At 36.3% G+C, this 12,460-nt stretch overlaps 1 protein-coding gene across 2 annotated transcripts in view; it reads right to left on the bottom strand.

The window, feature by feature from the left end:
• The window catches only part of trim45 (tripartite motif containing 45), a 71,548-nt gene that overhangs the window by 47,596 nt on the left and 11,492 nt on the right, over positions 1–12,460 (bottom strand). For both annotated transcript variants that reach the window (XM_051926767.1, XM_051926766.1), the window contains exon 2: positions 8,890–9,623. In XM_051926767.1, the coding sequence (XP_051782727.1) occupies positions 8,890–9,623 (734 nt within the window). The remainder of the gene's footprint in view (positions 1–8,889; positions 9,624–12,460) is intronic.

The raw sequence follows: 12,460 nt of genomic DNA, 5'->3' as shown, positions 1-12,460 counted from the left end.
TACAGTACATATTAAAAAGTAAAAATTCCAAGTTTGTGCAGTCTCTGGTGTCATACTTGCTGTTAGGTACTGTATAAGAGACCCTAAATTGACCTTGAATCAACAAGTGTGTTTATGAGCCTGCACTGCAATGGACCAGCATTTCTTCCAGTGTTGGTCCTGTTTTTGTGCCCATATTGCAAACAAACTCTTGACTACCAATGACCCCAAAATGTAGATGTTGTGGGTCAAAACAGGGATAGATTCTTCTTATTATTGACATTAATCTTCTTAATCACTTTATTCTTAGTTATTAGTAATTTATTAGATTGACTGCTCAGCATATATTTCAGAATGATGCAAAACTAACATACATAATACTGACAATTTACCTCCTTTACTAAAACACTGGTACATACTTAAGACAATGTAATAAATCTAATATGCTCAAAGGTCGCAAAATAAAAGGTCCAATACCACCAGATTTTCACGAACCTTTGAAATACAATTTTTCTTCTTGACAAATGACACCCATCTATTCTTTAAGGATTTATTAGTAAAGCTATATTAGTTTAGAATACAAAATGCCATGTTTAGAGTAGCATTGAAGCTGACAAAGATTGGTTGGTCACAGTTAAAATTCTCACAGGTGCGCTAATAAAAATTTGACTCTTTCAAATGCTCTCTCTGCATGGATACAAATGATTATTCACAGCGACTTCAGGGTACTCCACTTGAAACCTCACTTTACCAATGAATAATTTATACATTTTTTCCCTCCACTTAAGGTCATCATATAATATAGGATGTACACAATGCATAAAATGCACTAAATATAATTATCTAAGCACTTAAGAAAGTATCTGGGAAAGATATAACAAAGTAAGTCTTTCTGGTATGCAAAGCACCTCCATGCACACATTAGCCTGCATGCATTAGACTAGAGATACTGTAGCTAACTGTAACTGCTTCAGCACATATGAAACATGTCAGTCAGGCAAAGAGCAAAGCTCACTACACAAATAATATGTTACTGCCTTTAAAATAACAAGGCATATTTCTTTGTAAATTTGAGACCTGTGAGATAAACAATGACAATCAGTCATGATTTAATTAATATTTTGTCTTTTCTTTTCAAAATTATAATGCTGAACTAATTCACATATGTAGTATTCTTGCAGGACAAATGACACAACACTTACTAATTGTTTAAAAAGAATTGGAGCTGTTTCTGTTAGTTTGCAAATCAAAGTGTTTAATAGAATATCATGCTACCTGGGAGACGTCTACAAAATCTGATGACAGGCCGACTCTCGTATGTGTGATAATAACCACCATCTTAACCAAAAAGGCTCCTATTCAGAATAATTTCTGCAAAATGTTTTGCTAAAGCAACGGGACAACTGGAGTTAATAGAACTGCCCGGCCACATTTTAAAATTTTAGCCACATTTTTCTAACCAAGACTTAAGCAATAGAAACAGATTTGACAGTCAGGTCAAATGATACTTTTCAATAAGCACTTCTGTTGCTTATTTTGTGTGTGTGGAAGGATTAGACATTCAGACAAAAAATACGATATTAGAAAAAATAAGTTAAAATAGATTGAAGCAATACAACAAGGTATAAAAAAAACAGAAAATTTAAAATAACTGCCACAATCCTGATTTTCCTTTTATTGCAATGCTTTAAAACTGCAACTTTAAAAAGCCTCAGACAACATGCTGTCTATGTTTTATGTAGCTCTGGCTTGACACAATGTCTAAAACAATGAGGTGTAATTAAAAATATTCAGACCACATTTATTAAACATTGCTGCATACTCTAAAAGCGAAAAAAAACGTAAATTGTGAGGACACTGATTTTTTTGTCAGTCCAGTATTGATGACAGTCGCAAAAAGGACCTCAGAAATTATTAAGAGTGACATGCGCTGGCACTGTGCTTCGTTACATCGTTATTAATAGTTTTTATTTATTTTTAACTCTTACATCTGCAAATCATGAAGTGCTTATGACAATGTTGCATATATCTCATTTGCAACAGTCAACTGAAGTCCTGCAGTGCAAACATATGGTGGTGTGTCTTGGTGCCAAACAGGCATAGGCAGAGTGTTTGAAGATCAAGAGGAGTTCAGGTTTGTTAGTTAGACAATAACAGGGTGAAAATAGGGATCAAAGTAAAACGGAAGGCAGGTGGATGGCGGACTTGTTTTATTGTTTTGGAGGTGTCCAATGGGTCGCAGCAGGGTACTGTTTATATAGCAGCATTCTGAACAAAAAACATGTCAGCACCTGTGGACTAACCTGGAAAAGTGAGATCGTCACTGTATCAAGGCAGTGCTGTTAATGATCGGGATTTTGATGGATCTTTTACTTAAATAACAGTTGTCCAGGGTTGGCTAGGATTCATTTTTATTTTTTTTGCTCTTGGAGTTTGTCTGTTACCAAAATAATAAAGAATGTAAAATTCAGACTCTTTAACCTGTTTATTTTTATTTTGAATATTCAAACCTTAGTTTTTGGCAAATTTTACAACCCTAAATAAAGTCTGTCAAAAATATATATTTAAAAAGTGTATGTATAATTACAGTATTTACAGATTTACTGTGTGGTATTTTTGTCTTCACAGGGTGTTCTTTCTTTGAAAGCCAACATTAAATTTATAAAAGACTTAAAAAAAAAATGCCACTCTCCATAAAGCTCTCAGTTTTATCTTTAACAGTTTGGAGCACCTTTTATGTTTCAATTAACACATACTGCAAATACAAATAATGTTAAATAACAACAATATTTTAAGACTTGTTTAATCCAATTTAGGGCCAGATGGATGTTCTGGTAGCACTGTCTCCCGTTTACTTTATTATCAATTAAAAATGTATGATCAAGTAACATCTACTGTTTTCTTACCTAGCATCCCTGTTGCTTTAAAATGGTGATGGAGCTCATTTCCACAGCTGGGGAAATTCTATGTAATTCATTTCTCCTTATATATTATATGTACATTCATAGTTCAAACTGGGTAATTAAAACTGCTAAATTGTACTTACAAGCTTATAGGCAATCTTTCATAGCTCGTTATTCCTTATGTCCCTATTTTATTTCATATTAGAGTAGGAAACAGATTTCCACAACTGCGGCTACACTGTGGATATCAGCTTCTCTTGTTTTCTAATTGCAAAATGTGTACTTAAAAAGCTTAGAGGTAACCATTGTGAAATGGACGCTGTATTGCGCCCGACCCGACACAGACTCACACTAAGGCACGTGTAAAACACAAAGGACTTTTATTTTTCTTCACCTGTGGGGCACATCTTCCCCGTGAACCCCACAGGCAATACACAGTCCCAAAAGCACTTAACTCCAGACAAGACAATCCTTCCTCTGGCACCACCACTCCTCCCAGGCAACCTCGTCCTCTTCCTCCCGATTCTGGCCCTGAGTGATGGTGGCTGGCCCCTTTTATAGCCCACCCGGAAGTGTTCCCGGTGCTTGACCACCTGGTTCCAATTGCACTTCCGGGTGGGGCTGAAGATTTGTCCAGCTGGGCTGTGGAATCCATGCAGCACCCCCTGGCGGCCACCCCAGCTCCCAACCGGGCTGTTGAGGACTCCATCTCCCATGGAGCCCTGCAGGAAACTGAGGCACCATCGTCAGCCAGGGAGGCTGCCACCAAGCGTCCCGGGGGAGGTACTGAGATGCCCAAAGTTGCTCCCCCAGAACATACGTAGAAGGGGCGTGCCAGCCGGGTCCCCACACCATACACAGCTCATCTTCTCAGTATATTAATGGATGGAGGTCATAATGATAATATTAATAAGATTATTTGTTGATTAACAACAATAAGATTACATAAGCTCAAGGACTATTTACACAGACATTTAAAAGAAAAAGTACTGAAACTGCACCACTCCATAAAGAATTGTTACAGGGCTAGGGGGGCATAAACAAACATAAGCCAAGACCTACTTAAACTCTATAACTAGAAAAAGATTGTCATCAAGTCTTGATTGGGACTCTGGTTGCAGTGCAAATGCCCCACATACAATATCAAGCTTTCACTGGTCTATTTGGTGGGGGGTGACTTTAAAAGCTAGTAAGGTCACATTCCTGAAAATTTCTCAAAATACAGCATTCTCATGCAGTTTTTCAGTTTCATCCAATACATGATCACAGGGAGCTAAAAGCACTGGGTATAGGGAAAGATCTCAGATTGGCCACTAGTCCATAACAGGGTATACCAATTCTCTGTTATACTGTGCCATACTAATTTAGAGTCACTAGTTAACCTAACACAAACATTACTAACAAACCAAAACACTTAGGCAAAAGAAAACTAGTATATTTCAAAAAAAAAAAAAGTGACTGGGGTGGGAATAGAATAAATGTCTTCATACCTGTGAGGCAGCAGCACAAACCATTGTACAAATTTGCTCTATGAAGAAAAAAATATATATTTCCAATATAAACAAGCAAAAATCAACTTTATATATCCAAAGTCCCACTTACCTGAAACAATAACAGCTTACTCAGTTAAAGCTTCTTTCAGTGAAAACCATTATGTATCATGTCTCTGGTGCTGCACTACCATATTATTGAAGACCTCAGCCATCCTGCATAGAAGTGCACCAATCAAGATTTGTGAGGCTGATTTCTAATCACTAGTTTTTTTTAATGGGAAATGAGCCAGAGTGAATCAAATTTCTGATTTTAAGCCATGCCCATTCAAATGTGTTACATGAACAATTCAAGAGCCTGAAACATTCCAATTCTGTTAAGTTTTTTTTTTGTACACATTAAAGCCCAGGGTGTTGTGGAATTTAAAAGTATAATTTATAAAACACACAAGATTATTTGCACATACAAATACCACATAATACATTTACAGAAGTATACTAAATATTAAGTCACAAGTTTTATGAAGAATGCATCTTCTTCTAACTCATTTGTATCAGAAGAAGTACCTTAAATTAGCATGAGTATACACAATTTTGGATTCTGCCATTCATTCAGTTTTGATGCTGCTTGCATTTAGCATTATACAGAGCAAATTAAACACTTAACTACCAGACCACATTTAGAAAAAAAGAAATTGCTCATGAAGTTTGCCTTTTCCCATAATGTGCAATGCTCTTAAAGACATATTCCTATATTCCAATAGCCAGTTACAAAGAACCATCCAAAAAGCTGCAGATAAAAGGGTAAAACTTCTCTCATTAACTTATTCACTTTGCTTTTCATGTCTTTTGAAACAGAGTCATAACACCATCACAGAACACAATCTGTGACAAAGTCAGCCACAATGCACATTTACTCTTTTTTCTTCAAGTAAAAGCTGTCTCAAGTCTAATGAGAGATGGATTTAAACCCCACTGTAGGCAATGCCCGCATGGGTTTTCCTAAAGTAGCTAAAGGTTTCTTTACATATCCTTAACATTAATTTCACTTTTTTATTTAAATTTTACTGTAGGTTAAGAAGATAGACCACTTCAAATTGGCCCGGTGAGAGTGAGTGAGTGGCTGTTTGTAAATGTGTCCTGCAACAGATGGTCCGAAACAAATTATTTTAGTGGGGGTTGATGGGGTCAGGAAAAAGACTGTTATTTTTCCGGCCCATTTTCTAAATATTTGTGGGCCCATTTTCTAAATGAGGTTGGTAGAGTAGGCAGGCATCGTGAAAAAATGCATATTTACATAAAATGATAAACTCAATTATTTTATTAGCAATAAACTATGATTTTTCATTGTTCAGGTCATATTTCTGTTTCTTTTCAAATATTGCTATTACTAATGGCTGAGACAGATTTGTTTTCTTAGTGGTTTTATTGCTTTGACTATATTGTTGAAAGCTGGCATGCTCTGCCAAGTAATGTACCCTCTAGCAAATGTCTAATCAAATTAGTCATGCCAAATGTCTTTGCTTTAAATCCAACACAACTTTTTCATTACTAATTTTACAGACAGCAATACTGTTAGTTTCAGACACTTTAAAATACTTCCACTGCAGTTATTTTATCCAGCAGTTTCCACTTGTTGAGCTCTGTTGGCAGGGTTGCCAAGTATTGAAAAAACTTTAGTGACAGCTAAAAACTTGTCTAATGGTACTGTGGTACACCCCAATGAATTTCAGGGATGGAGTTCCCTCTGGGAGTATTAAGGATATAGATAACCAAGAGGGGGGTGTTTGCCCTTTTAGGGGTTTTGGTGGAATGGGTACCCTTTAAAAATATGCCCAATATTGCACACTTCCAAAGAAATATTTTCCCCACACAATGCTTTCAAAAATAGACAAATTTGGAGAAACAGCAGCACATCTGGCAACCCTGCCTGCCAGTACTGTGCATGCCATCAGCTTAACATATTCTACATCACCAAACCAGCAGTCAGATCTGCCAATTACAACTCAATTGCCAATTACATAATAACAAGCAAAAACCAACCAATTTTTATCTAGGGCTGATTGATTCCTTCATCATTAATACTGCACTGGCACTAGCACCAGTACAGCTACACCAAGGATAGCTTATATCCACAGGTTACTGAACAGGCATTAACTATAACAAATATTGTAACACCAACAGTGACAATAATGCTATACCAACAAAATATTCATAGAAAAAATATGTACACATTTGCATGTATTTGTTATATACTGTATGTATAGGTGTGCATATATACTGTGTATATGTATGTGTGTATATTGTATGTTGCACTCCATTTATATTTTTGTATAGCAAAATTGCCACTGTTCTGATGAGATACAAGAATCTAGTTGTTCTATATACCCATTTACACATGAAAAACTTGGACTTAAACTTGATGACTGTTCAAGGATCTCAGACTAAAAAGAGATTTATGTAGTGTGGTCCTATTTTCTACTACCTGTGCCTTGTATGATCCAAGATAATTCATTGCACCTGTCACAGTGTAACCCAGAGTTCCATAATTCATTTTACCTGTCACTGCAAACAGCTATTTGATACTATTGGCATTAATCTGGAGTCCTCCCTACTTGTCTGGATGCTGTAGTTAGAGCAAAATCCATATTATGAATAACCAAATTAATTTATATAAAGTAAACAAGAGGATAAACCAAAGACTATTCAGTTATATGTAATTATCACCAAATAAAGTATTTATGTATTAAGTTACATAAACTCTCACTTGTACTAGAATGGTTTAATAATAGTAATATAAAATAAATTATTTTCATATTGTTTCACTTGTTACAATGAGTTCTATAGCAGCTTAATCTGTATAACAGTATATCACAATGCTCATTCAATTTACTTCACTGGTTCCTTGTGCAACACACTAGATAAATGGAAACACTTGTAAAAGGGTGATATGTAAATAGCTTAGATAAAAGTTCAGCATAATAAGTAAATACTGCATATATTAATGAAATTTAAAGGATACAAGGTTCATCTCAAGTGAAATAATATGGGCATGTTCACTACAAAATTCGAAAATGAATGACCACTTTAAAATATTGGCTAAATCAGTTACTAGCACTTTATGTAATATATGAATAATTTCTCCACTGGCTTGAATGGCATAAAGCCTGCACTCAATAAACTGAGCCAAATAAAATGGAAGTCTCCAGGATAAACAAGCCAAAATCAATTTTAGAACAGCAGGATCGTCAAGCCAAATTCAAAAAAGAAGCTCTAAACTGCAATGTGTGTGGAACAAAAAAAGTTGCCTTCCAGCAGCAAATTTATATCACAATGAATTAAAAGGTAAACATCTTTTTGGAAAACCCAGAACTAAACCATTCCCTTTCCCTGGCCATCATAGCAAGTGCATCTTTAACATGCTCTTTTGATCTACATAATATTAGCCCATGTGAACATGTAACTTTAATGTTGCACATTCATTCAGTTCATTTATATAATTTTAAAAAAGCCATGGCTCTTAAAGAGATGCCATAAAATAATCCTTCCAAACCCAAGGTAAATGTTCCCTCCTAAAAAGAGTAGCCTTTTCTCTTCAGGTAAGTGGTGAGTAGGTGCACCAAGTGGAGGAGTTCAAGCACCTATGAGTCTTGTTTACAAAAATGAAAGAAGCGATTCTGAGATTGTCCAACAAATTTGTTGGATGACAGCACTTTTGCATACATTATAATTAACTTTGGTGCTGAAGAAGGCTCCAAATCCTCAAAGTTTTCATTTCTGCAGTTTACATTTCCATCCCCTCTATGGTCATAAGCAGGTAGTGACTGAAAAAATGAAATCAAGTACAACCACTTTATCTTCCTTTGCAGGATTTCTGGACTCACTCTCTGAAACAGAATGAGGAACTCAGAAATATGGGAGGCTCTCAGCACAGAATCAATGCATCTCCATTTTGAGAGGAACGAAGTGACTGGGGTTTGGGCATGTAGTTAGGACACTTTCTGCGTACCTCCCTCAGACATGGCACACTGGGAGAAGACCCAGATCCAGACCCAGGACATGTTGGAGGGATTTTACCTCTTGAATGGCCCTGAAGCATCTAAAAATTCCCCTAAAAATGGTTTTCTGTATAAAGGCCAAATGAATGTCCCTCTGCACAATTTACTTTGAATTACTACTGCTTATTCTTTCAATTTTATCTGCTTATGAGGTAGTTATCAAAAACGCTTGAAAGGTCATATGGACAAGACCATATCATTACCTTTAATATATCAAAATTATCTGGCATTTACACACTTTTATTAAAATACTTTTTCTTAAAGAAATCACTTAATTGAATGTGGTTAATTCAAACAGAAATACTTACCATAGAGGAATGCCTGTGACCTTTACAAAATTAGTGCCTAATATTCCAGCTCACACTACTTAGAGCTATATTTAAAAATATACTGTTATTATACAATATGCAACAGAAAAGCAGCTTCCTTAGCATTAAGAATAATGTAGAATAATTTTACCTTCTCCACGGATGACACATTTAAAAGGATCTACTTCCTTGGACTGAATCACTCCATACATTCGGTAGCCATCTCTGTCCTCTGCTCTTTCCTGAGGAAGAAACCTTATAGTGTCATCCACCACTGGAATGGGGTTATACTTGACTTCAAGTAGCCTCTGAAGCCGACTAATTGGTACACTTTTGATCATGAGAATTTCCAAATCAGAGCCATTTGCAAGTAGGCGTTCTGTAAAATCCACTCCTGTCCTAACATCTGAAAGAATCTGCTCGAGTTGAATTCTCTGTAGATTAAGTTGGTTGCTCTTTTGGAATTGGAGATCATGCAAGTGCTTCAGGAGGTCATTGCGATGCTTTTCTATTGATTTTATGTAGCCATCTGTAAATGACTGGATATCAATGGAGAGTGCATTAGCCCTCGCCTCAATTGTGCTGTGCATGCGCTCAATGTCACCAAGTGCTCCCTCCAACATGTTGATATGTGGTTGAACACACTTGACAAGCTCTCTGACATAGTCTCCATGCTTGTGTATGATGTCAGCTGCATATTCACAGGAATGATCACGATGGCCTACAACCATACAGTCTCTACAGACAGGCTGGTCACATGTTTCACAAAACAGTCTCACCTCTTCGGCAGGGTGTACCATGCACAGGACTGGTTTTACAATTTTGCTAGTACCCTTAAGGTCTTGCAGACGCACTGTTCGATGGGAAGCAGTCTTCTTCTGACGCCTGTTTTGAAAACAAAACAAATAATTTTTTGCATACATATTTGACTCTTCATTTTGACAAATAAGCTTGAAAAATTATATAATGCATAGTTGTTTATATCTATCCAAGGCTGCACAAATGCTGTGATAGAACTCTTGTTACTTTATGTCAACATATCCATATGTTATGCAGATTCCATATACCAAATACAGTTATATATAAATATACAGTATTAGTACTGTTGCTATTTTACACTGTAGTAGCAGTGTTTATGGTAAGAAACATGCTAGTGATTCCTTTGAATAAAACAACCTTCAGAGAAATAGTTATAAGAGTGTAAACTTTCAGTGACTGAAAGGTAAAAAAATTTTTTTAAAAAGCAGCTGTTAACATTCATTGTTTTTACTCTTGTATCCTTAACTTTCTCTATGCCTGATTAGCACCAACATTGCATTTACACAGAAAACTAGGCACCATCTACTTGTATGGCAAACACATGTCTACCAAAAAAATCAATTCACTCATTTTTTTTTTCTGGACAGGATCATGAAGAGATATCACCAAAACCTTCCACCACATCACTGAAATCAAACAGCACAGAACTTACAATGATGACTACCCTACTCCATCACAGGAATGACTAGCATGCCATACTGATTCTGCCAAGTTTAAATTATAACTCAGCCAACAGTACAATAAAGGACTGTGGCATGAAACAGATGCTCTTGAAGAACACCCATGCAAATAAATTTGGAAATTCAAACTCCACAGAAAAGACACTTCTGCCATTTTCCCTAGAAAATGTGAAATAAATTATGTGGGGATATTGGAGATTTCAAAAAACAGATTTTTCTCAAAACAACTTTAACAGAGTATAAAAACACAAACTTCAGTTTAAGAATGGTATCTTTGTACATAGTTGAAAAATAAAAATCCAAATTATTGACTCCATATGACCATTTTACAAAGTGCCTCCACCCATCTACTGTATTTATATCCTAAAACCACTTAATCCAATGATGGACTGTTAGGAGTTGGAGCCTATCTTACCAGTACTGGGTAGGAACAAAATCAGGAAACAAACTATAAACAGGACACTGCTCTATTACAAGGCATACTCATGCCCAATCACATCAGGCCAAATACCAGTGACCATTCAACTTAACTGTCACTAGTGTTGAATCAGTACTAAAATTTTGACTTCAGTATCAATACCAGTTTTCAGACCTCCATACCATACCAAAACAGTTCTGAAGCAAATAACGAATAACTTCAAAACCAACCCATTTTATTCCAGCCTCCCTGGTGCGGCACCCAATCATACCAAACTACACACCACTTCCCTCTTTAAAGTTGTGAAGTCCGTGATGCAGCGGGTGGGGAGGCCCCATAAAGTCCTAATTGTGTTGAAGCAACAATAAGGAGTTGGTGTCCCTGTGAAGTTCCAATCATGTCGCAGCTAGCCTTTCCACTTCATGGAACGGACATTTTTGCACAACTGTTATATAGTGAGTGTTGAGGGGGCTGTGAAAATGCTGATACTGCATTGTTTTTAAATTTTTTTTTCTTTCAGTACTTTTCCAGTATCGGGTTGCAGTGTACACATTCAAGATTTATGATTCGATGAAAGGAAAGGAGCCTACATTACAGGGATAACTTGGATTCCAAAGGAGGCGAAGTAAAGATTTTCAAATATTTTAGGACCATCTTCCTGCTTATTGTCTATAGAAATATTTTTTAGTGTTACTTCTCAACACTTGACCAGATTCTTGATGGAGAATTCATATATTGTTTCATCAGTGAAGAAAAGCGGGATCCTTAGGATACAAGGATAGTATTCAGCCGAATAAGGATGCATGGTTTTAGTAGGACTATGGCAAATACCTCCTTATAAGCCAGGACTTGTTTTCATCAAATTGAGGAAAAGCCCCAGTCAAGACTATCTGAAGGATGTCCATGGACACTACAACACTGACAAGAGGAAGATCACCTAAGAAGGTAGCTCAGGTTTCAAGACATTCTTGCAGAGAGGGCAACCAGGCCTGATATTCTGCTGGTGCCTATGAGATCAAAGGACATAGTCCCGCCTGAACTGACTGTACCCCTCTAAAGAATAAGCTAACAAGAGTAAAGAGACAAAAGTAAGGCCTTAGTGGAAAAGTGGTACTAACTGGTGGTATTGTTGGCACATTGGGGTGGGTTGCTGAGATTTTGTAGGTCATTCCTGCTGTAAAGCTTTCTTTCTCCTTGGCATCAAAAATGCAACCAATGGAAAGCCATCAAGACAAATGATGAAGCAGCAATGAGGGCTGGGATATTTTGTAAGCAAATACTGAAAACTACAAAACAAGTATGACAACTTGACATAAGCTATGGTCTGAACTACTGTGATTACTTTGCTTGAAAGTGGGCATGTGATGATAAAATGTCACATTTCTAAAGTCAAAATAAACCAGTTTCTATATATATTTAACTGAAGAAGAAAACCTCAAAGGTTAGTGTTTGTATAAGTATACAAGCGCTACTGATGCTCCAACTGATCGTTTGTTCAGGTGCAAAAAACGAAGCATATTTTAATGAATGAATGTCACAATAAATTTTCATTAACTGTCAGCGTAGTGTATTTTTTTTTTACTTTTGCGTAACTTAGTGTGCTTCGTTAGGAATTTAAAAACTTATGATAGCTATGAACAGTTTCTGTAATATGGTATCTTTGTTACAATCATAAACTGATAATACCAAATAATTAAAGGTGGCTATAAAGAAAAAAGCTGAAGATTAACTTTGCAAGTATTACCAGTGATGGATTCACATGAGCTTGGATTTAAGAGTCATTTTGTAAAAATTATTTTTTCACT

The sequence above is a fragment of the Erpetoichthys calabaricus genome, chromosome 4 (assembly GCF_900747795.2).
Source record: "Erpetoichthys calabaricus chromosome 4, fErpCal1.3, whole genome shotgun sequence".
NCBI classification, from domain to species: Eukaryota; Metazoa; Chordata; class Cladistia; order Polypteriformes; family Polypteridae; genus Erpetoichthys; species Erpetoichthys calabaricus.
The sequence above is the reverse complement of the archived record's forward strand: the minus strand, read 5'-3'. Positions and strand labels throughout refer to the sequence as shown.